The sequence below is a fragment of the Tyto alba genome, unplaced genomic scaffold, assembly GCF_018691265.1.
Source record: "Tyto alba isolate M040663 unplaced genomic scaffold, T.alba_DEE_v4.0 Super-Scaffold_8, whole genome shotgun sequence".
Lineage (NCBI taxonomy): Eukaryota > Metazoa > Chordata > Aves > Strigiformes > Tytonidae > Tyto > Tyto alba.
The window spans coordinates 3772214-3798038 of NW_024881329.1; the positions used below are offsets into that span (position 1 = coordinate 3772214).

Consider the following 25825-nt stretch of genomic DNA (forward strand, 5'->3'; position numbering starts at 1 on the left):
AAGCTCGGAGCGCTTGTGAAAAGCACAGGTTAAGCAATTTACTGACTCTCTGGAGGGATTTGGTGGCGATGAGAGTGGGGATCTTTCAGTCTCATGGTGAGCTGGCTTGGCTCCAAAATGGTTTGCTATTTCCTGACCTATTGAGTGTGTGTCTGCTAGTTCCCAGCGCCGTTGACACACAACTTCCTCATGCAACAGCCCCTTCGCTGTGCAACTCTGATTCACGCCTGCAGCATACTGCTGAGCAAGTCCTCCCGAAGCCTTGTATATTGGCAAATTTAGGGGGGCCTTTGCAGCACTGGGGTGGTAAAAGAGCCATCTCCTGCCAAGGTAAAGCTGCATTTCTGAGCTGAAGACATAGGAAATATTTTTTGAATAAATACTTCATAGACATTTTTTTTTTTTTTTTTTAAACCACGTGCAGAAGCAATGTGTTTGCAAAAGCAGCTGGCTATAATTCTCTAGAAGCGCAGCCAGAGGATGCTCCACGCGGGAGATCTCCAGCAGCACGACTGAAGGCAGGTAAGGTCAGAACCTGCCTGGATACACAGCCAGATCACACCGTGCCCTGCAACTCTCACATGAGGTGTTGTTGCAGTTCTCTCTTTTGGTAAAATGCTATATTGGGGTAAAAAGAGATTTTTTTTTCTTTTTTTTTTTTTTTTTTCTTAACTGTGTAGTTCCTCTTTTGGGAGGGTGAGCAGCCAGCAGCGAGCATCAACCCTGTCTGCTGGGAGATGTGGCACTGGGTGGGATGGTGGGGGAGAGCGCTGGAGTGAGGCAGTGGAGCCCCGGAGGTGCCTTGGAGGCTGTTTTGGTGAAAACACAGGCAGGGTGTATTTTGCAGCTTTTGGCCATAGCTGCCAAACCCCTGACCGGTTGCAGGCGTGCTGGTGTGGCTGCTCCCCTCCCCGCCGAGCCAGCCCTCTCACCCCCAGCACAAATCCAGTGCTGTCGTTAGGCAACCGGCGTTTTGGGCATCCCTCAAACAAATCAATGCCTGGAGGCAATCTCCATATCTACCCCTGCCAGAAGGGTCGAGAGAAAAAAACAAAACAAAACAAAACAAAACAAAACAAAACAAAACAAAACAAAACATCTTTTTATCTGGAAGAGATACAGGGAGGTCGCTCAGCTTGCAAGGAATCAGCACATCGTGGGAGAAATACTTTCAGCTGAGGTGCCCGCGCTCTGCTAAGACCCTCCTGCCGACCAGATGCCATTCCCTTAGGCTCCAGCAAGCGAAGAGGAAAGGTCTTTCCCAGCATTTTGGCCAGAGAGATGCACATCGTCGTCGCTCTTGCTGGCAGCTGGCTAGCTGGGTTTTTTATATTCTCCCAAGGCAAAATCCCCCCTCTCTCCCCTCAGCATCACTAAGTGCTATTGCTCAACCCCCGTGTGCACCAGCTTGCTCACGGGCGTGCTCGCTTTCTTTTTAGCCCCATTACGTCAGCAATAAGCTATTCCAGTCTTTATTCACCTACTAATGAATTATACATTGATTATACAATAGAAGCTCTCTGCATCGATGGGCTGGGCTCTTGCTCTCCCACATGGCATCTCGCAGAGCGCAGCTAAGCCCAGCTGTGGCTCGGCCCTCTCTGATGCCCGGAGAAATCCCAACGTGTGCTTTCTGGGCTCCTGAGCCGCAGAGCCTGAGCTGAGGAGAGGGAGAGTCTGTGCTGGATGGGGAATCCCACTCAGGTTTGCTCTCCCTCCGCCATGGCTCCGGCGGGAGCCGATGCTGCCCTTCCCCACCACCCCCCCTTCCTTCTCCTCTTTATATAACCTGACCCATCACCATAGATACGTTGACATAAATATTTAAAGATGGCAAAGAGACAGACCACGCAGACGGGAAACATTTGTTCAGTTTATTAGAAACAGAAACTTCAGGTGCAGCCACAGGTCTCTGCTTGCTGCATCCCCCCCCCCCCCAAAGGCTGCGAGGCAAACGCAACCCCCTGGGCTATCACAGTGCTTCGGCTGAATTTGCAGAGCCGGGCACAGGGATTTTTGGATGAGCAGGCACCAGTCATTCCCACTGGGGCACAGAAAAGATATTCTGGAGATGTCCCCTTAGATACATGGATGAGATTCTTAATATTATTTTTTCTACTCAGAGGCATTAGCTGGCTCCCCAGGGGTGCAGGCGGGCTTCTCCCAAGGTGATGGAGCTCTACATTCCCACTGCCATAGACCAGTCCACGCCCTGCAGCTTGCCCTTGCTCAATCCTTGACTTGAAAATCAGTATTGCGGGGGGGTTGGCTGCCTAGGAAGTTATTCTTTTGTGCTCTGGGACTATTGGTCTCCTGCAGGATGTACTTCTGAGCTTCTTTTCATGCATCTCCAAAATGTCCCACTTAAAGATTTTTGGTGATGCTGCTGTTGGTTTTGAGTTTCTTTACCACCACAGGTAAATTGGAAATCCAGGTTATTTCTGCCATATTTTCCACAGAAAATAAGATGTGGTGGTTAAAAGCTAAGTAGGACCTCACAGGTAAAATGACGTGCCTTTTATTCCCACCACTTGTCCATCACTTTTGCGCTGGCTGTGGGGAGGGCAGGGGGATTGCCACGCAGACCCAAGCCGTGCAGCCAGAGTCCCATGCCAGTGGGTATTCTGCGGTCCCCAGCAGACGAGGGACTCCCACCTGCTCTCCCAAATCTCCTGGAGACCTTGGGTGTTAGGTGTTTAGAGCCTGCCTTGGTGCTAACCCTTTCACACCTTGGTCACCAGCTCTCCAGGCATGCGTATGAGGTGGGGACGATGTGGGTCCATCACTTTTCATAAAACACAAGGGTTTTTTTAAGGCGGGGTTGCTGAAAGGCTGGAGGGCATCTCCCAGGGAGAAGCAGGCTCCAGGTCCCGGGGACTGGGTTTGCCAAGTCCTGCTGGTAAGGGACAGCTGCTAAACCCCGGGGCTGGGAAGGCAGCTCAAGCCACATCTGCTCTAACGGACCCTGGTGAGTCATACCTGTACATGTCAGCTCTGTCAAAACCCACAGGCATGACACTGACTTTTATAAACAAGTTCGCAAGAAAAAAACCCCAACAACCCAAGCCCAGCAGACAGAGGAAAAACATTGCAAGCGTCTCTGCTCTCTGCTGCTTCACTGTCTGCAGACCCAACTGCGAAAGGACGTTCAAGTGGGGGCAGGGGGAATTTTTTTATGTGGGGGTTTGGGGCTTTTTTTCTTAATTTTTTTTTTTAGAGTTTACTTTTTTTCTTTCAGTGATGCAAGGCTTGGGAGGTAGGTAGCTGCTTCACAGACCTGCCTGCATCTGGCTGCTCTGGAAACGACTGTGCATTAGCGCGGCGCACTGCTGAGCCCTCGAACCCAGCCCATCCTCCTAAAGAGGGAAGTCATCAGCCCTATTCATAGTGCTTACACTCGATACCGGGATGTGACACCGATACATGAACTGAATTTGTGCAAATTAGTTTTACTTATTTATACAGCAGCATTTTATAAAGAGCTGATAAAGCCACTGAGAGTCTTTGAAATGCAGTTCTGCATTTACAGGCTGTACAGCAAGTAGTACAGCGTAACGAATATACAACATCTGAAATCACATGTAATTTGGGAAACAGTATATATTACCTTGATGCTGTGCTGTGGTGGGGTTTTTTTCTTCCTGTACGTTAAGTTCAAGGTTTCGAAATGTACCCAGCTGAGCTGCTTAAAAATCACCACCAAAAATAAAATGATAATTGGACAAAGCTTGAAATCCCTTTCCACTTCCAAGTTGTGGGGAGGACTTTGGTGGTATGGCCAGATGGGTGAACCCAGTTTAGACTCAGTAGGCTTCAGCCCATAACTGGGAGCTTCCTGATGTAGGAGATGGAGGGTCTGTGCCCGTGGTCTCCCTCCCAGAGCCACATCCATACCTGAGCCCCAGGAGACATGAGCTCCAACACAACCTGGAGGAAGGTCCCAGAAACCGGACTATGTTTGCTCCAAACCAAATTGTTTGCTAAACGTAAGACGAAAAAAGGCAGAAAGCAAGAAAATAAAAGCAACAGTGACCCAAAAAAAAAAAAAAAAAAAAAGCAATCCCGAGCTTCCTAGAGGCAGCTTCAATGCCAACTTTGTGGCAGTGGTTGCAGCTGGGGTTGCCTGTTCTCCAGTGCACAAAAGTTGATTTGAGAATCGTTTTCCTTTGTAGCCAGCGGGGCTGCTGCTGCTGAAGGCCGCCTCGGTTTGCAGCTGGTTCCTTCCTCTCCCTCGCACACTCTCCAAGCGATTCCTCCGAGAGTTTTTCTGGAAACAGCCCCCTAAGTGCACGAGAGGCTCCTTGGTGCGTGCATCCTCCTGTCTCCAACCTCTCCGTTTGCTTGGCAGGGAGGAGAGTATTTTTGTTGCAATATTTATAGCTGGAAGGGGCGAAGGTGCAGAACAGAAGATGCTGTGGGATGGTATGGTGTAGCAAGTGAGCAGCTTTGGGAGCCTGCTGTTATCCCTCGGATTGATGAACAGGAGCCACACAGGGTTATGGCTACTACTGTAACCAGATGGGTCATACAGATAATTTGGGGTAGTGGTTACATGCATAAAAGGCCTTGTGAACCTCTGGCTTCGTTGGGAAAGCTGGCTGAGTGAACGTGGCTTAGAGACAAAGGGTTTATGCATCCATGGCAAGCCTGCAATCGGGGACGTACTCAGCATAAGTAGTTGGGGAACGGGGCCAACTTCTATTTATCGCCGGTCCCTGCCACGGCGGAGGGCTGTGGGCTGCTACTGAGGGGCAAAGAAGGGCTTGGAGAACACAAGGGAGCCCCAGACCAGCTCATCCCCGAGGGCAATGGGATGATTTGGGAACAAGTTGACTCATTTTCAGCGTAGATGTGTAGGAACCACGTTAGCTCTTAGCTAACAGTGCATTCCTGCTTACGGGACGCGTGGCAGGGAAGGCTCCACTGAGTGGGAAAATGTTTGGCTGAGAAGCTGCTCCCTGAAATGCTTTTGCCAGAGGGAAGTGCCCAGGCAGAAGGAGGGCGGGTTTCCACGTACAACACTGCAAACCAAGTGCCAAGTGCCTATTTACCATGGTAAGGTCCTGACCTTTGCTGGAGCTGCTAGCTGCTGCCTTTAGCAGAAGTCTTTTTACTCTCTGACTGTATGACTTACTATCCCGTCCCCAGAAGAAGCGAATGAGCTCGCTGGAAGCAAAACGTGGGGTGAGAGCAATTTGTATTTCTAGACATGAACAAGTGGGGCAAAATGAGTTCCAGCCAAAAGGTTGGGAAATTTCATCGTGCTTCTGTTGCACAACTTTAGTATTTTTAACAAAAATTTAACTAAAATTTCTAAGCCATAACGTGAGGCTTACTTGAGCTGCTGATGTGTGTGACCCAAATCTCTTTGGTGGGCAGCTCCGTAGCCCCCCAGATGCTCGTTCAACCCAGTAACTGAGGGAAAACTTCCCGATGGTTCTACTGGACTTGATACAGTTGCTTGCAGTGATAAAGCCACAAGCTTAGGCAAAAAGTGTTTGGCAGATCGGAGCTTATGATAAAACAGGAGGAGGAAACGAATTAGTATATGCTTTTCCGAATTTCAAACTGCAAGTTTGAGTGTAAAAATCCTTTTCTTTTTTTTTTTTTTTTTTTTTTGTGGGGAGAGGGGTTCCTGCATGGATGCACCCTAAAACTTCTGTATATAGAAATACAAATCCTGCTGCATCCTGCACCCATTCACAGCAGCTTCTCCCTGGACTGCCTGGTGAGGATTAGGGGACAGAGGGGAGGTTGAAGGGATGGTGGTCAGGTTTAGGCGCTGGTGGTGGTACAGCCCCCCAACACCTGTCCTCACGGCTCCCACTTGCATGTAAGAAGTTCTCTGTTGCGATCTGCCCCTGAGGGTAGGAAAATGAGGAGAAAAAGGGGAAGACAAACAAACAAAAGCAGAAAAAAAAAAAAAAGGAAAAAAGGAAAAAAAAAATAAAAAAAAAAAAAAGAAAAAGGAAAAAAGAGGTAGGGGAAAAGAGAAAGGAGAAAAGGGGGGGAAGAGAAAATAAAAAAGGTAAAAAGAAAAAAGTGAGAAAGATGATGGAAAAAAGAGAAAGGGAAAAAATAAAAAGTGAAGAAAGAAAAAAGGAAGAAGGGAGAAGGGAAAAGAAAATAGGGGGAAGAAAAAATGGAAAAAAATGAAGACAAAGGGGGGGAGATAATAGGAAAAGGAGAAAGGGAAAAAAGGAAAAATGAAGAAAGAAAAAAGGAAGAAGTGAAAATAGGGGGAAGAAAAAATGAAAAAAAAAAAGGGGGGGGAAGAGAGAAAAAGGGAAAAAAAGGGGGAAGGAAATAAGAAAAATAAAAAAGGGGGAAGGTAAAGGAAAAGAAAAGAAACAAATAGGGGAAGAAAAAGCAGAGAGCCCCAGGTTTCGGGGGGTGGGGGTCCCGACCCCCCGGCGCGGGCGGCGGGGCGAGCGGGGGCGTGCCCGGGGGCGGGGCGCCGGCCGCGGGGGGCGTGTCGGGGGCGGGGCGTGCCGGGGGCGGGGGCGTGTCCGGGGGCGGGGCGTGCTCTCTCCGCCCGCGCCGCCGCCGCCGCCGCCCGGCAGCTGAGATCGAGCGGAGGAGCCGCCGCCGCCGCCGCCGCCATGGGGGTGGAGGGCTGCACCAAGTGCATCAAATACCTCCTCTTCGTCTTCAACTTCATCTTCTGGGTGAGCCCCGGGCGGCGGGGGGGGGGGGCCGGGGGCGGCTGAGCCGCCCCAGCGCTTGAAATAACGGGGCTCCAATATGGCTCGTCCGCCTGCGCCTGGCTCTAACCTCTTTCCCGCCCCCCCAGCATTAAGATTTGCTGAGATATGCCTTAGGGGTTGCTTTTTGTTTTTTTGGGTTTTTTTTGGAGGGTTGGGGAGCTGCTTATCCTTTGTTTTGCTTTTTTTTTTTTTAATGCAGGCATATATATTTATTTATTGTCCCATGTATATCTATTTATATGTATTTTTATATAGAGAGAGACAGAAATGTTTATATGCCTCCTTCCCAAGAAGAAGGGCAGGGGGTGCCTTGCTCCTGCGGGGAGCGGGGGGCAAAGCTGGGGTGGGGTGGGGGGCTGCTCCCGGTTGCTGTGGGTCTGTGCTGGGAAAGCGGAGGAGCGAGGGAGGGAGAGAAAGATGCTGCCAGGCGGAGGGAGCAGAGGCGCTGGCCCAGCCGCCTGCCACAGAGGAGCCGGGGGGGGGAGAGGGTGCTCCAAAAATACGGGCGATGGGGGCTGGTTTTGCTGTGGGTGCCCCGGGAGCTGGCGGGGAGTGGTTGGGACTCTGGCACTGTGTCAGGATCTGGCCTCGACACCCGCCTTTGGGCTGGGGATTGCTGCCTCCTGGGAGGTTATTTTAAGATGCAAATTTTAGCCAGGCTGGAGAGGTTGCCTTTCCTGAGAAAAGTTTCTCATGAAACCATCCGTCCAGACACGCGGCTAATTTAGCGAAAAGCGATATATCCCGGTTTCCCTGCAAATTGGGTTTGTCCTGGTTAGAAACACCCTCCAGCAGCGAGGGGCTGGCATGGCAAGAAATGCTCTCTCCCTGCTCCGGTGCCTGGCAGCTACGAAATGTACCCAAGCAGGCTCCTCTTTTTTTTTTTTTTTTTTAATTTATTTTTTTAAATAGGCTATTCTCCATTCCCCAAAATCCTATTTTTCTCCCAAGCAAGGCCAGCCCCACCCCACCCCGCAGCGGTGAGGCACCTCTGGCTGAGCAAACCGTGATCAGGATGCGCCCCTGGTCCGACACCCTGCGTTGTTGATGAGGAATTTGTTGTGTTTTTTCTTTTTTTTTTCAGAATGTTTGTTTACAGCGGCGAACGCAGCGAGGCGGGCTGGCGGGGGTGGGAAGGGAGCAATGCCTTCCAGAGCAAAACCTGCTGGAGCCTCCGCCGGCCACCTTCCCCCCCCTGGGGTGCACGGCGAGGCTCCTGGGGGGGTCCCCACCTCTGGGAGGTGCCGGGCACGAGCGCTGTCAAACCCGGTCTCATTTCAGGCCTTTTTGCCTTGTTTCTGGGTATCGCACTGACCAAGGGAGAGATGACGCCCGCAGTGTTAATTGATACCTGATGGGCTGCCAGCTGCGAGATGAATGCGGGGCAGTCTGGTTTGTTGGTTTGTTTTTTGGTTTGTTTGTTTTTGTTGGGTTTTTTTGTTGTTGTTGTTGTTGGTTTTTTTTGTTGTTTTTTTTTTTTTTTTTTTTTTGTTTTTTGGGGTTTTTTAAACCTCTTCCTCCACCCTTAAAACGACAGGATGGAGGCGGGTAGGCTCTTCTCTGAAGTGTTGTTCCTTCCAAGTTATCGCACTTCTCCTGGGGATTTTTCTTCCCTTCTAGTCCCAATTTCCTGCCATTCATGTCGCTACCGCCCCCCGGGGTGGATGTGAGGGAGGAAGGGTCTCCTGGGCGGCAGGAAGGATGCTGGGGGCTCTGCTTGCTCGCTCACCCCAGTCTGTGTTTGCAAAACGGCTTATTTTTTATAGATGGGTATTTTGCTTCCAATAGGAACAGCCAATCTGTTTAATTTCCATGTTAGGACTTCTGATGCCTTGCCCGGCTCCTTGGAGGGAGCCTGATGCCTGCTCCTTGTGAGGATTGGAGGGAGATGCTCCAGCTCCTCCCAGGGAGGGATGCCCGTGAGCTGGGACCCACCAGCTCCCCAAAACACCTCCCAGCCCAGGCTGACCCACAACCAGTCCCCTCAGCCCACCTCCTGTGCAGATGGGGAGCCTGGACTCGGTTAGAATTAACGCTTTCAGTGAGGCTGGACAGCTGGAAGCGTGGTTGAACACCAAGTTTGGCAGTTTTCAAGCCTTTTTGTGTTGTCTTTTAAACTGGTAGGCACGGGGAATTCTAGGTTTACCACCAAGCGAACGCGGTTAGCAGCCAACCTCACGTCCCCAGCTGGGGAGGGGTGCCTGGCTTGCCACTGAAGTGTGAAGGTCCTTCTCGTGGGTTGGACGTGGTGGGGAGCAGCCTTGCTGCAGGGTGGCCGTGTCGGGACCCCAGGGAGGTGCAGGACGGGGCACTCGCAGCCCCGTGGCCCTGCCAGCTCGTTAGCATGCAAGGGCTCCCCGCGCTCATTTGCTTATCGTGCTGCACGGAAGCTTCCTCCAGTGCCCGAGGTGAAGAAAGGAAGCAATTCTCATCCTTAACGGTGTTAACAAATAATAAAGAAACTCTGATAACTTTCTAAAGGAGTCCTGCTGGAGCGTAAATAAACGGACACCCCTCTGGCTTCCTCCCCCTTCCTTCCCCTGGCAGTGCAGGGGGAGTTTCACAAAGCTGCTGTGTTGAAAAGCAAAAGGAAAACGCAGCCCCGCTGCCAGCTCCCCAGGGCGCCTCGGCAGCCCTCTCTGCCCAAGATGTCTCAGTTTTATTTTATTTTCTGGGGTTGTTTTTCCTTTGTGCGTGCATTTTTGAGAAGAAGATGCCAGGGTTATGTGCTCGGTCCAGGGTGGCTCTCGAGGAGGGAGCAGCAGCTTCTGCAGCCCCCGCGCAGTAAACGGCTGGACTTTGACTGCTCTCCTGAATTACCTGAATCCGATAGCAGAGCTCATCGCATGGGGCTGAACTGACCACCATTGCAAAGAGTCCCTGGAGAGGCTGAAGGAAGCCAGAGAGCTATTTTAAAATATACTTAAACATAACCAAGGAGAAATTGGCTTTCTCGGAGAAGGATTGCCCAGCTTATTAGCTAATACAGCCCGTGGCAGCCTTCCAGCTCTAGCGCAGCACTGACTGCCCTACCAGAGAGGTGTCTAATTAAAAGGAAGAGCTTGCTCCTAATTCTATTTTCCAGGCACCGCATAACTCTTTTTCTCTTGCTTGTGTTGAGGGGATGTGGTGCAGTCAGGGTGCAAAGGGGAGGAAGGGCAAGAGCAGAGGGAAGGTGGAAGTGAAAGTCTGTCTCGACAGTGGTGATTGGAAGGGAAGGGATGGAGGAGTTGAGTATTTTCTTGTGCAATGCTGGAAAATCTGTCGGCTGTACCCTGGAGTCCACAAAGCGTGCGCAAAGGTATTTGGCTTTGGTGACGAGAGGTGACAGTGGCGGGAGGTGGCAGCTCTCTGTGGTGGTGGTCCCACGGTGGCAACTCTGCTGAATGCCTCATGACCCTCCCGATACGACGGTGAGGGCGGCTGGGTACCGCTATTCCCAGGTTTAAATGGGAGAGCTGGTAGTTCGTGCGGCACGCAGCTCTGAAGCACAGGTTTGAAATAACTCCCTGGACTCACAAAGCAGATTGCGTTTTTTTTTTTTCGGGTGCGGGCTTGCGCTGAGCACTGCTGAAATGCTGTTAGCAACGGTGGCTTGCAGGCTGCAACGCTGCAGAGCCCCAGGGTTTGGCTACTGGTCTCCCTGGGAATGGCAGAGAGCCTTGCGAGCAGCGAGGATGTGACGCTGGCCTGGTATCTCCTTCCACTGACTTTGGGTTCAGTATCCTGGGACGACGTAGAGGCAAGCGTGTTTCCACGTGTGTTTGACCCCGCAGCTGTTTAATGCCTGTCTTTGAAAGGCAGTGGAGAGGTTTTCTTAGCAGGCTCAGTACCTGGACCCAAGCTTTCCTGCTGGTGGCTCTCCGGGCTGTGTTTCTGGGCTCTCTGTCAAGGGAACATAGTCCTACCATCACCTAGAAAACCTTTTCTGCAGTCTCTGCGTGCAGAAGGTTATTTAAGCAGGTCTTTTGAAGGGACCACTGCTCTGCCCTGTGGGGGTTCCCGATTGTGGTTGATGGGTTGGCTTACAATCACAAGGAAAGAGCATCAACTGGCTGGAGGGAGAATTGCTCCGTTTTCCTGAGGTTATTCTATCAACCACTGTAGTGCTTATCTCCTGCAAGAGCATTAACCCGTGTATGGTGCCTTAAGAAACACTTTGATCCTGTACTGTGCAAGTACCTTGCACCGTATTATTAAAAAGGGAAAGCAGTTGTATTACCATTGTAGTTTAATGCTTATGTACGGGGCCAAATTAATTTTAAAGCAATATCCAAAATTGTTTTCCTCTCTGCCGATTAAACCTTGCTGGTAGATGTCAACGTACAGCGATACCTCTCTCCGCAGCGGGGATCGGGCTCTGTGCTCCCGGTCAGAGGACCCCACTCCTGGCTTTTTGGTGCCGGATTCCCACGCTCCTCCCATCCCTCAGGCTTTATTTGGCCTCTGGCATGCTGCTCCTCCCGCAGTGTTCCTCTGCAGCTTGTTTTGAAAAGCCCCACAGTGTTTTGGGGCTGGTAACTATAGGCACCAGCGGGGAATTCCGCCCCGGCCGGCGGCTCTGTTAATAACTGCTGCTGGATGGTGATGGCAGCAAGAAGTCTTGTGACGGTTCTGATGTGGTGGTGCTCCGGGGCGTCCCACAGCCCACCCCGACAAGCAGCCCAGGGGCAATCTGTAGCGCTTCTCACCTTAAACTTCTAAGTGAATTTTTGGCATGAAGTCCCGCCATCATAACATGAAGACCGTCGCAGCATCAAACCAAAGTTCCCCGTTTCCTGGGCTGCCGTTCAGCTCTCGGCCCCTGGCTGCACCCGGAGCCCTTTCAGCGCTTCTGCAGGGCCTGTTTATCTGCAGTGGAAAAGAAATTCAACTTTTGCTTTCCAGGAAGCGAGGTGCAGGGTGCGGGCAGGCTCGGCGCTGCTTGTACGCCTGTGCCTGCCACCAACAGCCACGTGCTCCTCTCCTGCCCGCCTCGGGCCTTGAGGTGGTGGTGCAGAGCCTCTGAGGTCCCAGCACGCATCCTCCAAGGGCTCGTATTGCCCTTTCAGAGGTGATTCCCGTCAACTTGTGAATCTCTAGCTCCCCGCTTTCTTCCCCCACTCGCGCTAGGCGCGGCAACAAAATGATGTTTCATTATTTACACTGCGCGTAGTGGAGAATACAGAATCTGCTGCTGCACCACAGATGACCTGGGAACAAAGCACTGGACCCGAAATTAGCAGTTAATTCCTGCCTGGGCGAGGGGCTTCTTGCACGGCAAGATGCTTCAGCCTTGAGAAGCTGTTTTGTCCTCCTGCGCCCCAGTTCCTCGCGCCTAACAGGAGGGGGATTCAGTTTCCCTGCAGCTTGGCAGCTTTGCAGGTTGTGCTGGAGAAGGAGCCGTGGGGAGCCCTGGCTGGGCTCCCCGCGTGGGGTCCGGGTGCGTCCCCCCGCAAAGGGCTCAGCTTCCACGTGGTGCCAGGGAAGCTGCAAGCCTGTGGAAAATCTCTAATCATCTACCTGAGTCGTAAACGGGCTAAAATCCATGAAGCTTTCCCGGCGGCACCCCTGTCGTGGTCAGCCAGGGTGGTGGTTCGGAGGCGGCACGGCCGGGAGCGTGTCCCGGGGCTCGGGCGGGCTGGGAAGCGGCATCCCGGCGGCAGGGCCAGCCGCGGGAACCGGCGCTGCTAAAAATACAACAGTGTGAAACTGCTGGCACCTCCGCTTCCCTCCGCCGCCCGCCTGAGCCGCGGGATGTCTGCTTCGCTTTGACGTGCCCGGCGAGCCGCCCTATAGCCAGGACTACTTCCTCCTCCTCTTCCTCCTCCTACACGCCAGGAATCCTATTTCAGAGAGGGGAGGTGGGAAGGGAGCCGGAGGAAAGGGGCTGGGGGCAGCGAAGGGGTCGGGGGGTGATGTGCGTCCTGGTGAACGCGAGTGTCTGGGGGGCAGCTCGGATCTGGGGTGCCCCGCATTAAAGGGGGGAGCGGGGCCGTTTCTTGCACCCATAAATCATGGGAATTTCTTGTGGAGGGGAGGAGTGACTAAGCTGTTAAAGACGGGCTTGTTCCCTTGCTCCACAGCTGGATCTGGGACATTTTAGGGTGAATCGGTCAGTGAGAATCGATCTGGGAGGGAACCCCGCTATGTGCGTGGTGGATGGGGCAGCAGACCAGGGCTGCACACAGACGATGCTACCCCATCACGTGGGGTGCCACCCCATCACCTCCCAGAGAGGCTGGGGGGGCTGCCTTTTCCCTCCCCTAGGCAGCATCCGATGGGGGCTTCCCCACACTGTGCCGAACGAAAGCCAGCCTTGCGGGGAGGCAGGATGCAGCTGGAAGAGCCTGGCTGCCTGGAAGAGGCAATAAATCTCTGGAAGCTGGAAAATAGCAGCGAGGAGGAAACGCTGGGGCCTGCCGTGCCACCTCCGCTGTGCCGGCAGGCTGTGCGGGGTGCCATCTCCCCGTCCCCGGGGAGCACCGGCGATGCACCTCTGCAAGCACCGCGGGGCTGGCAGGGGGCCGGTCGGCTGGCCGGGGAGGTCGGCTCGTGGAAAGCAGACCCAAGAGCGATGCAGTGCTGGCGTTGCTGAAGTTGCAGCTTTTAGATTGATGCTTTCCTTACAGGAGTTCCCAAAATATTTAAGTGGAGAGCTGTGCTGGGGTGTATCTGCGAGGAGCCTCTGCGTCTGCCAAGCCGGGCGCGCAGGGTGCAACCAGCACAAGATGACAGATACAGAAACCCAGGGATATTTAATATATGAGGATATCCCTACAGCAGAAACCCAGGGATATTTAATATATGAGGATACACAGCCTAGAGATGAGCATCACGCTGCCGTCAGTGATTGGAGCTCTTCTGGCTCTCATGTTGGCAAACAGCAGCGGTTGTAGGATGCAGAGGGAAGAGAATACCGAGCTTGTATCTGGAACCAGTTATTGTATTAAAAATGAGATAATCCCAGGCAAGGTGCGACGGAAGTCAGGGTTATTCTTGCAAGCCGACAAGGTTTTCTCCCTCCTGTCATCTTTCCTTTGGGAAGAAAGATGCCTTAATTACATTCTGTGCTTCTTGGTGGTGGAAGGATGCATGGTTTTCATGGAAAAAGTTATTCATCATAGCCTCAACCCTGTTTTTGTTAGTAAGTGATGTCGTTTTCTCCTAAGAAATCCAGCTGCTGTTGGATTAAACCTTCCATTCAGAGGTCCTCTGTGCTCTGTTAAAAAAGCAGATGGAGTCAGGCAGGGCGAGAGGGACGTGGGGTGTTCCTGGGGTGCATGCAGGACAAAACTGGGACCGTCTGGAGATGGTTCAGCTGGCTGCCGTAGGCAGAACTCACCACTGGGGTGGGTTTGGTGAGTCGGAAGAGGCTCCATCCCTTCAGATGATGCTCCTGAATGATTAAGAAATACCTCGAGGACAGCTTGCAGCCTGCTTTCGCTTCCGTGCCGGGTGTTTCAGGGCGGATTTGATGGGAAAGCAGCCGCGGCTCCTGGCGCGGGTGTCAGCCCAGCCTCGCCGCGGGGGGCAGGGGTGCTGGGGTGGGTGCTGCTGGGCACGGGGGCCGCAGGCGGGGCAGAGCAATGTTTCCTTGCAGGGAAAAAAAAAAAAAAAAAAAACAAACCAAAAAAAGCTGCAGCCTTTTCTTCACCTCTCCCAGCCGGCACAGAAACCTTGGGATCTCTTCTCCCCTGGGAGCCGCTGAGAGACCTTTACTTGAAGAGTGGTACTGATTAATCTGGGGACATTTTCCTTCTCCCAAGAAGATAAACATGGGCTTCATTATGCCCTCAGACAATGAACAAGCCATGCCAGGCTGGATTTGGGTAACTCTCCACAAAGCCACGAGCTGCCTTATTTGGAGCTGGATTTGAGCACGGGTTGGCTTTCGTGACTTTTCTCCGTAGCCAGTGTTTGGAGAACCTCGGGCTCTCCCAAGTGCGAGAGGGATGAGAGACCACGCTGGCAGGGAAGTTGCACTGGTTGTTGTGAGAGAAGTGTTAAAATCTGATTATTTTGGTGGCAAACTGGGGAACGGCTTGTAAAATTTCCCCCTCCCTCTCCAGGAAGCCGGTGGGGATTTTCTCCCTCCGGTAAGTGGGAAGGCCCTGAGGTCAGCCTGCCCTGTGGGTTTTGCACAAATTGTGTAGGTTTGCCCCAGCTTTGATGGTGCCCCTGTAAAAATCTCTTGGCTGGGATTTGCAGAAACGAAAAAATTGGAAAACCACCAGCTGACCTCCCGAGGGGCAGCACCGGACTCCCACCGACAGCCTGTTTTGCAGATGCCAATCCTCGTCTGTTCACCAAGGCTCTGCTGTGCTTGCATAACCGGAGACTTTGCACTTTTACAGAGAAAACTCTTTTTTTTTTTTTTTTTTTTAATGTGACCTTCATGGTGCCTCTCATGCCTGCAGCTGACCTGAGTCAGACCCTTTTGAAAAAAATCATGTTTCTGCTTTTGTAGTTAGGGTAGTTATCTTCCCTTTTTTAAGATGAGTGACCTCGAGGATTTAGAACACTCAAAATTAAATCGGCATTTGAGCAGGCGCTTCCAGCCTTTTGCAGAAGTGATATTGAATTCTTAAGGGTTTGGGGTTTTTATGTGTGTGTTTATTTTTTTCCCCTCTCTCTCATGGTTTTAAATGGAAGGGGAGGATCATGGAGAGCACAGCAAGTCCTGCTGGAAATGCTCTGGCTCAAGTTTCTCTGAGACACCTTCCCTGTTGCAGTGTCCCTGGTTTGCTCCCGTTCTCTGCTGCCATTCCCAGTCCCTCCCTGAAGGAGAAAGCGGTGAGGAAGTCAGTCATAAAACTTCCCATTATCCGGACATAAGCATTCCAGTGGTAAACTGGGTTGGTGCTCCGTTATGCAGAACATCTCCTCCCGTGTTCGAAGCGTGTTTCTACCCTTGCCTTGGGGTCTCCATCGCGTGTGTCCGTGCGCACACGTGCGTGTTCTGCTGGGCGAGGCAGCGGTTTCAGCCTCGTCGACTCGCGGAGCTGCTCAGCTCTGTCGAGCAGCCTCGTGGTAGCCTTGGTGTGGTGGTGCCTCGGCTTGCACCGGGGCTTTGCGCCGCCTCAGCCCCTCTGTTGGGACAGTAAGCAAAGCCGTGCGTGCCGGAGGAGAGGGGGAGCGCGCTCCCGGCTCACAGCCCCCCCCCCCCCCCCCCCCATGGGGACCGGCGTTATGGTTTCTTTTTTTTCTGTCGCATTATGAAATCAAACGGGCAGTGGAAGTGATGGCCGCAGGGGTTCCTGTGCTCATGGGACACCTTGCAAGAAGACTAGCTACTAATCAAAGCGCTGCTGTGAGGGCAGCTGGTGTGAATCCTTGTCTGTCCCCTCCTGATGTGGGACATCCCCGAGACCCACGAGGAGGGGAATAATGGGATATAACACAAAGATGCTGCTGGAAATGTCACCGAGTCCCACTGACTGTGGTTTCTTAGTCATCTGCGTGCTCCTAAACACTGTGCTTGCTAAGTGTCAAGATGTGGGTATTATGAAGAGTGTGTCTGGGGGGGGTTGACGGTGTTTTGGGTCCCCTGAAAGCGGGTGTGGCAGCAGTTCAAGGCCACGGTGTCTCTGCTCTTGCTCTGCATTATTAGCAGTTCTGTTGCCTTTTGGTGTCATGTCGGTGAGGCAAGCCTCCCTGGAGGCAGAGCAGCTTTGGGGGGTGCAGAAAGCTCTGTCCTGCCAGGTCTGTTCAGACTGGAAGCCTGACCCTGGATGGGAATTAATGTGAACGTGAGACTGGAGGCAGAGGGGAAAAACTGATGGTGTCCCCCCCATTTTCTGAGCCACAGTCTTCCCATCCTTCCTACCCAGTTCTCAGCAGGTCAAAAAAAAACCCAAACCGCTCTTTGTACATCACAGAGAAATAAAATGGGGTGATAACAGCCCGCTGGGAAAAGGGAGTAATTGGGGCTGATCCTGACTTGTGTTGAAAAGCTATCCTAAAAGCGTCAGTCGCACATCTTGTGCCTCTTGGGTAAGGCTGAGCCTTCCGTTTTAATGCAGTAATAAATGAGCTCTTTGGAAAGAAATCGCCAGTGGGAACTGGAAAGGGCTTTTCACATCCCCAGAAGGAGGGGTCTCCTCATAAAGCAGGGAAGACCGTGTGGCTCGTGGCATGGGGCGCAAAGCACATTGCAGGGCTGGGACGACGGTCAGGGAGGATGTTCTTGTCCGTGAAAGGAGTAAACCAGAATTTGCAGGAAGATGAAAAGCAAGCCTTCTGCTCCCACCTGAAAAAACTGCTGCCCCGGGGTGCGGCACGGGGGGGTAACGCCTGCTTCCCTCTGCTTTCTCCCCAGCTGGCCGGAGGCATCATCCTGGGAGTGGCCCTGTGGCTCCGGCATGACTCGCAGACGACAAGTATCCTCTACCTGCAGCTGGGGGACAAGCAGGCCCCCAACACCTTCTACGTCGGTAAGTAGGTCTGGGGATGCTGCCGTGGCCGCGTGGGCAGCGTGCCCCCGGGGTGGGCTGCAGCGTGCCCAAAAGCTGGGTGGAGAGCTCCGGGTGAGCAGCGACGAGGTCGAACTAAAAATACCTCCTGCTCCCCAGCACATCCCCCCGTGCCGTGCCAATCCAAGCGCGTTCCTGGAATGTTGGCTGCGGCCCAAGCGCAGAATCCAAAGTGCAAAAAGACGTGGCGTGGTGTAGCGGGTTTTCTCCGGTGCCGTCCTCCGCCGCGGTCTCCCCCGGAGCACAATTTGGGAAGAGGGGGGGACTTCTTGGAAGCGTGTCTTGTTTCCTATCCAAAGGGATGTTAAAAGTAGCCGGCGGAGCGGCTGGCAGTGGAAAGTGAAGCTCGGCGAGCTCGTGACTCATGTTCTCCAGGAGGGGCAGGTGGAGCCTCTGTGTGTTATGGTTAAGCTTAGCGTGATTTTTATGGATTTGCCAGCACGCTGGCTTGCTGGAAGATGAAACCCCCTACTTTTGCTCTATTCTCCAATGATCCCTCGCGAACGAGGGGGATCAGCTTGCAGGAGGGGCTGGCTGCCAGGCAGGGGCTGGCTTAGAGTGCAAGCCGCCGGGGCTGGGGCGAGGACCTGTCTGATCCCATGTCCTGTTCCCACCTGTAGCTGAAATTACCTCCTGGAAAGGGTTTTCCTTTGGTTTTCCCTGCTTGCCCGTGAAACGGCATGCCTGAGCCCCTCTCCCTGGCTGCGCCTGGTTACAGCAGACACTCCTGCTGTAAACAGTGGTGGGTTTTCCTCTCTTGCTGTCTCCCCTCTCCTGCCTCACACTCCAAGCTGTATTTACAACTTTTCCCCTTTGTAGATCTCAATTTTAAAAAGAAAAACTTAAACTCTTAAGAAGTTAAACTCTCTCCTTTCTGGGACCCAGCCCAAACATGTCCTTCCTCCTGGGGGCCAATAACTGATGTCTCCCTACTTAACACCTTTCTCCTCAAACCTGGGGGACCTGGAGCTTGGGGGCCAAGTGCTCCCCTCCCACCTTTTGGGCATCTTTTGCTCTTCTCCCACCTTTTTGTTTTGTCTTTGCCCTTGGCCTTTGCTATTTGGAAGGCGATGGGGAACAGACTGCAGGTCCCACCACTGCGCTGGCTTTCTGACGCCCATGAATGGCCCGTGATTTGAGGCTGACTGTCTTTTTAAGGTTATATTCAGCAACAGATCCGCCTGGATTCCTTCTGGCGGCTGTAATTTCCATGCAGTAATAACAGCAGAGCATTTCTTTCAGCTGCTGCCTCTCCCAGCCAGCCCTCTGGAGTCTGAAGGCTGGGATTTCTTCTTGCTTTTTCTATTTTTTCCCCTTCCCTCCTCTCTCCCCCCCAACTGATACTCCCTCCTTTTTCTCCTCTGGCATCCAACATACACATGCACACAATGTTCCTGCTTCGGGAGCAGGAACCTCTCTGGAGTTGGCCTCCAGAGCTGTTTTTTTTGTTTTTGTTTTTGTTTTGTTTTGTTTTGGTTGGTTGGTTGGTTGGTTGTTTTTTTTTTCCCCCTTGCAAACCACTTTTTGGTGTCTGGCACAGGCCACTGTTCCTAGGATCTGTCAGGAGGCTTTTAAAGGCTGGCCAGGCTTTGCTGCGGTGCGGCCGGACAGGGGGAAGGAATAAAAACTGTCAGAGGAGGAAAACTTGTGCTGTGGGGTTTATACTTAGTGAGGAGGGAGCGGGAAAGCTTTTGGTGTCTCCTGGTTTCTCTCTGTGTTTTTTTTTCGCTGCCCCAAAGTTGGAGCTCTTCTGTTAAAGGCTGTTTTCCCAGGGTGTCCCTGTGTTATGGGAGAGATTAAATAATGAGCACAGCTGACTGGTGTGTGGGATTTGATGGCAATGGGGAAGCGGGAAAAGGAGGATGTGGGGAGCAGGGCAGCTCCCAAGGCCCCTCCCGGCGTGATGCCTGCCTGCCTTCAGCCTGCTGCAGGAGCAGCCCGAGAGGAGCCCCCCCCTGCCCCCCCAACACTCTGGCGCTGCATCCAACCAGCCGTCTTGTGGGCTGACTCGGGCAGTTATTAAACGAGCTCTTGTTCCTGGGCTTTTCCTCAGCACGGCTGGCAAACCATCTGATCCCCTAACCACTTGTTGCAGCCTTGGCTTTTGGCACTTCCATTCTGGCTGTGGACCCAACGCTCCAGCAAATGGCAAGTTAACTGCTTCAGCGCTGTGAAGACTACGCGGTACCAGGGATGGGAATAGCTGGAGCACCATACTGTCATGCTTTCATGACTATGAAGGAAGATACTTGCTCTTCATCTGAGATAGGCTTATGGTACAATATGCATTTATTTGCTTTATTTTTAGTTGAAAACCTAAAATCCTTGCCACTTGCCCCTGCATAACACTGTGTGTGAAGTTCTCTGCGTGTCTGGAGGCCAGGCAAGGTTTTGACAGCAGGTCAGAAAACGTTTTTCAAGGTAGCTAGAGGCATTGATAAGTTGTATGCTAACAACTGGTTAACCACTTCCTAGATATTTATTGAACCTAGACATAAAATATCATTAAAAAAAAAAAACAAAAACAAACCAAAACTGTGAGTCAATGAGTTATGAGAGCCCATGGGAAAAGGCTGAGCTGGTTGATCTCTGTGGATACCAGTACAAACTGGAGCAGTCTGATCTCTCCACAGTAAGTTGGTGCTGTGGTGTGTCACTGGCTTTAAGAGCCCTTTGGGATCTTGAAAAGACTACTGACACTGGATTTACTGCTTTTGCCCCATCTTGGTGGGGCGATAGTGAAGATGTGACAGTGGAAAGCCCAGTTCCCCATCCTTCAAGGGTTTGGTTTATGTGATGCCCAGAGACGGCCGCTGCGGGCAAAATGCTTTCAGCGGGATGGGGACAAAAGCCTCGGCTCTTGTTGGCCTTAAATCCCCACCCCTGGATTTCACATTTCCCCCCTTGCTGGGCCGCCTGGGTGCTGGGAGCATCGCCGGGCGCTCGTCCCTGCTGCCCGCCCTCCCCGTGCTTCCCCCGAAGCTGCCCGGCAAGGCAGCTGGATGGGCTCGCCTTCGCTCTCGCCTGCCGGATCCAAAATAGGAAATCTGCCTCCAGCTGCTCGCGGCAAGTGGCAGGGTGACACGACCCGTGGCTCTAATTAGCTCGGCCCTGGGAGCGGGGCCAGCCACGAGGAAGAGGGCGAAGGCATCCAGAGCTGGGGTGCGGTTTTCCGTGCAGCTCTGGGGGTGAGAAAGGGGGTTGGTTTTGCTTCTGATTCGTGGGTTTTTTTGTGTTTGATTAGTAAATCCTCTGCTGGGTGGTGTCTCCTCCCCAGAGCACGGTGACACCGGTGCTCCTTGCGGGGAGTGGAAGGTTTTGGACAGGCGTGCAGTGGAGGTTAAACTTGGCCACCAAGGCTGCTGCCACCGCTGCCTTTCCCCACTGTCCTGAGTGGATATCACTGCCCCAACAGAAAGGCAACAGGGTTTTGGTGGTTTTTTTTTAGGTTGGTTTTTTTTTTTTGTTTTGTTTTTTTTTTTTTTTTTTGTTGTTGTTGTTGTTGTTGTTGTTGTTTTTTTTTTTTCCCCTAGCAACCAGGCTGGTGATTGTGGATCTGGCTCCCAGGCAGGTCAGGCAGCAAAGGGAGACAAGGCGGGGACAGCTAATTTTAAGCCCATGAGCCTGCCTGCGAAGCGGTGTGCTGCGGTAGTGCTGGCGGGGAGCCTGGCTAACAGGAACGCAGACTTCCTAACGAGGTGAATCACAGACTCCCCTCACCATCCTGCTCCATCCACACACAATCCAGGATGATGATTTCTGCTCTGGAAAGGAGTTCAAGCTGCTTTTCACGCAGACGGGGCTGGAAGGAATGGGCCAGAATGCACAGGGATGCTTTGAAGTCTTTCTCCCAAACGAGTACGCATCTGAGTTGAACTGCAGTTGCAGGAGGGGCTGCCGAGTGGCCGCGTGTACGTGGGTAGGGATCGGGATGCCTGCCTGAGCTTCTCCACTGTCCTTGCAGCATGTGAGGATGCTTCGGTGGCTCTTGCCGTGCGTCCCAGGTGTGGCCAGCACTCCAGAGCACCCCAGCACGTTATCCAAACAGGCTTGGGTTGGCGAAGCAGTCGTGGAGGAGCTGTCCCTTCTATCCGTAACAGCAGCTTTTTTCTTTCTTAATTAGCCTTTTCAGGACTGCCTTGGACAAAAAATGAGTGATTTTGAGGATTCAGAGAGGTTTTCGTTGAAGAAAGGATTTTGCTGAGCTCCGGTGTGTTGCAAAGGCTGTGGAAGCCAGCAGTGTTACAGGGACTGTGGGACCAGTTGTGAGCAGCGGGGAGTTCTTGGTTTCTCTTCATGCTCCCAGCCTTGTCCCCACCCCTCCAGAAATATTAGGCATCTCTTACAGCTGGTACCAACTTCTGTATATCGTGGGGTTAGACTCAACAGGTTTGCTAAACTTGTCGTCAAAGGGCTAGAGAAGAGCCTGAGAGTCATGGTTTCTAGGTCCTGTAATAAACACTAGCGAAAAGCCGCCTTTGGTTTTGGCATGAGGTGCTGCAGCGATCCCTGCGGATGCACGCGGCTGGTTCCGCACTGGATTCTTCTCTCACCCATTTCTGCTCTACTTTTGCAAGGCTCCGTGAGTCAGTGGTTTGCAAGTAGAGACAAGCCATGGCCAGGCTTGCATGCTTGCAAGTGGAAACCAAGGTTTGCATTTGGCCTTGAACCACAGTGAGCAAAACAGATTATTTGAAAAATAATATATATGTGGACTTTTTAAAATAGAGGTACATGCATTTTTCTCTTTTGGAAATAAACTTATTTACAGTTAAGGGCAATTTAATTATTTAGTCCCTTAAAGGGAAAAAAAAAAAAAAAAGCTGTGATTTAGTGGTTCTAGGTTTTCTTCTAATCGCTGTCAGATCAGCTCCTTCAATAATACTGGAGTTCTGTTTAAAATTGTAGTTTTGAGGCAAAACACTGTCAGTACTTCCCATTAAGTATCTGGTTTACACCATATATCTGACAATACAAACAATAACTTGTTTGTATTCTTATCATAGAATTAAATTTCTGTTTAAAAAGCAACTTGTATTTAATTGCAATTCAGCCTACCTTCATCTTGACCAGCTCCTGTAATTCATTTACTCTGCAGACTAAAATTGGTTATGACCAGCCATAAATTGGTACCATCGGGTTATTTTGGGTTCAGATCTATCTGACTACAAATTACGTAGTTGTCCTCCTCCTTTGTCCCCCCCCGGTTGGCTCTGCTGCAGGGGACCTGTGCCAAAGGTGGCTTCTTGCTCTTCAGAGCTGTTTAAACCCGTAACTTTGAGGGTTTTCCTTCGAAAACCAGCCACGTGTTCAGGCATGCAGAGCCCTCAAGCAGTCCTCCGGCGGGATCGGGCTGTGTCCGTGGGGGGATGTCCGTGGAGATGCCCACCGGTGGTGTAGACCGCGGCAGCGGGGATGGGCCGGCGTCTCCCAGCCTGGGTCTCCCGTCCTGCACCACCTCGGTCCCTCCCAGTCCCGGGGAGCCGTGTGCCAGACCTCCTCCCAGCTCCCGCCGGAGCGCTGGCACTACAAACCTCCCAGCTCCCGCCAGTGTTTCCCGGGTAAGCCGAAGAGAAGAAACCCGACTGTGGCATCGCTGTGCGGGGTCGTTTTGGGTACGGGCGCGTGCGCACGAGGACGCTGTTTGGGGCTTTCTCCACCTCCCCGTTGCTTTTCTGACAGAGGTGTGTCCTTTTGCTTCCTCCTTGCCTCGTTCTTGCAGACAAGGGCAGCATGTACAGCCTTTCATCTCCCCGTGTGAGCCGCACGGCCCCAGGAGAGCTCTCTGTGCTTTGTGACGCTGCTGCTCCATCTGGAAGTCATTAGCAGCCACAGAGCAGCAATGTTTGTCTTGGGAAAGGGGGTGGATGAGAACGGAGGGGCTTCCCAGTTGTTGTCTTCCAGCAAACCCTCTCTTTTTCCACCCCCTCTCTCTCGCCCCACTTTCAAGAAAGCGCTGTGGGCTCTGCTGGGCCAACTCCACCCGGCAGCTGGACAAAAACGTCCAGGAGACCCTCCCGTGCTGGCTGGCTGATGCGGCCACCCCTTCTCCCCCTGCCCGTCCTGGAGGGACTTTCTGCTCCCTGCCTGTATCGTGCCCCCATGTTGCAAGGAAGCATGTCTTGGTCATTTTTTTCGGCTGCGGAGAGGGGCGTTCTTCCAAGATTGGTGGTGTGGGGTAGGATGGAGTCTTCCTCCCACCACCTTCTGATGATCTGACCCTTCCCTGCAGCACGGGCGAGCCCCGTGATGTTCAGCATGTCCAGGCCAGGAGCCACGGCAGGGGGGGCACCGCAGCCCTCCCTCCTTCCCTCAGAGGCTTGCAGAACTCTTGGATGTGCAAGTCTTCCCCCAGGAGCCTGTCTGTCAGGAGAATAAACACAAAAATCTTCCCTCCACTCTCATCCCCTTTTTAAAGCACATCCCGCGGGGAGGGCAGGCACGGCTTGGAGAGGTGCCCGGGCTTCCTGGGAAGCATGGTGTGATGCTGGGGGGGGGGGTTGTGGTTTTTGTTTTTTTGGTTTTTTTTTTTCTTTGTTGTCTTTTGGAAACATTGCCATGGTGACCTGGGGGAAGAGACTGGCTTCCATTAACTTAACAAGTTAAAGCTGCTGGGAGAGGATTGAAATGTCGGGAGAGGTAGGGCGCTGCTGGGAATGCCCGTGCCTGGAGCTGCACAACATCTCTGATGGGGATGGTGGGGCACAGGAGGAGGGCTGGCTGGAGCTGACCCGCTCCCTGCTTGGTTTAGAGGGACTCTGCTGTACTTGTTCCTCCTCGTATTTGTTTTTCATCATGTCCTTTTCTTAAGTCTGTTTTTTTCTACTTGTTTTTTTACTTCTCAGCAGGGACAGGACATGGGTTTTACAACCCTGCAGGCACCAGATATGCTATAGTGCCAGAGAAAGACATTAAATACTGGCTTTTTCTCTCCCTTCATGGCTCCCAGAACTGAGCATCCCACTTCCCACCTGGCCCAGGGGCATGGGGCCCTGCCTGGAGGTACCTGCACAAGCTGGGAGCTAAGCTGGCCTCTTGGCTGCTTTGCTTTTTCTTTCCCACCTAGCACCATCCAGAGAGAAGTGATTACTATCAGTCCCCTGGGTCTGATGTTCGGGGACTTTCCGGGTGGCTAAAGCTTTAGGAGGTCCCTGCAGCCCAAAGGAGCATGCACCCTGGTTGCATCAGGGATGGGGGGATGATGTTTGGTCCGTTGCTGCTGCTTTTTCTGATGCATCACATCCTGATGCTCTTGAGCAAAGAGACCGTATCACAGTTGCTGTGTTCCCGCTTTGAATTCAGACAGGACCCTGAACCTCTTTGTAACAAGGAGGCGAAGCTAAGACTGGTTGGCCCTCTTTCCTAAAGCTTTCTATTTTAAGTCTCCGTCTCAAAAAGAGGTAGAGGACTCCACGCAATATTGACAACACTTGTCTCTACGAGTCCTCCTGTGACTTCCCAGCCCCAAGGTTCAGGTCTTGTGGCTCACAGCTTGCTTTCGTGGGTGGCTGGTTATGCGTGGCGGCTGTAGCAATCTTGCTTACTGCTGCCTTACCAGAGAACTGTGCCGTGGGGTTAGAAATCACACTGTAGCATTGCTCAGGGATTTGGAGGCACGACGGTGCCATGAACACCTATAAATGATTTGCTCGCTGTACCTGTTGCTGCAGCTCTGGCTATTCTCAGGATTATATACTGCTGCTGTTGGAGGGAGCAGCATGACTGTAGGCACTGCAGTTTGCGTTTTATACCTCTCTGATTTTATGTTTTTGTTTATGGCAAGCAGCATTTCTTGTTTTAAAACCCCTGAGAAAGCTGCAAGACTTGTGCTTCGGGTAGAGCCCTGAAGGAGTGAATACCGCTTTGGTGAAGAGTTTCTCACCCAGGACAGGCTAGCAGGAGTTAATCCCGTCTCTGATGCTTACATAGTGAGGAGGCTTGTGCTGGGGAGAGTCTCCTCTGACTTTAAGGAGGATAATGTGCCATTCAGGACGGGGATGACAGGTGCCTTGCTCACAGACATGGAGCCCGAAACCATGCTGGCTGTCATCCTCACCATCTGCCAGGAATGAAGGCTAAGGTGTGTCAGGTTACTTTCCGGGAAGAGGGCTTGGTCATTCCCGTTTGGCCTGTGATTGCCGTGAAATAGTCCCCCAGCTGCCTGGCACCCAGTCTGGAGGCAGAGACCCCCTGGCCACCGGCCATCCCTTGAGGGGAAGGCTGGGTGTGGGAAAACAAACACCATCCAAAGTGTGTGGTTGGGTGCTTTGGTTGCCTTCGTTTGCTTTTGCAGCCTTCAGCATGGCATTTCTGTGGAGAAACACCACCAGCATTCATCTTACAAGATGCTATTGTTGCACCAAATATTTTGTTCTTGTTTTTAAATAAACTCCAGAGCAGAGTCCCGCTCCGTTGCCTCCCAGGAGGCTGCAGTGCTCTGGCCCTTGGTAACAAAAGGCGACTCCATAACGGCCACTTGTTTGTGCCTGAGAATGAAGCTGGCCTTTGTCCCAAAAGCCTTCCAGGGTTTTTTGTGGTTTTCTGAGTTCAGGCCAGTCATCGCCGCCCTCTCCCCCTCCTGCCTGCACGTTCCTGCTGCTCCCACCCCACCGGTCGCATCCGCTGGGCTCTGGTCAGGAAACCACACGTCTTCTTCCCTTCCCT

General features: G+C 52.5%; 1 protein-coding gene and 1 long non-coding RNA gene across 2 annotated transcripts in view; both read left to right on the top strand.

Annotated features, from left to right (window-relative positions):
• The first annotated feature begins 222 nt into the window (after positions 1-222).
• LOC116959638 lies at positions 223-3726 on the top strand. Its single transcript, XR_004405984.2, has 2 exons — positions 223-522; positions 3239-3726. It is a non-coding gene; the product is annotated as an uncharacterized LOC116959638 (long non-coding RNA).
• Positions 3727-6513: 2787 nt separating this feature from the next.
• The window catches only part of CD81 (CD81 molecule), a 32425-nt gene continuing 13113 nt past the window's right edge, over positions 6514-25825 (top strand). The window contains exons 1-2 of the mRNA XM_032984858.2: positions 6514-6668; positions 17008-17122. Coding sequence (XP_032840749.1) covers positions 6603-6668; positions 17008-17122 — 181 coding nt within the window. The 5' untranslated portion in view covers positions 6514-6602. The remainder of the gene's footprint in view (positions 6669-17007; positions 17123-25825) is intronic.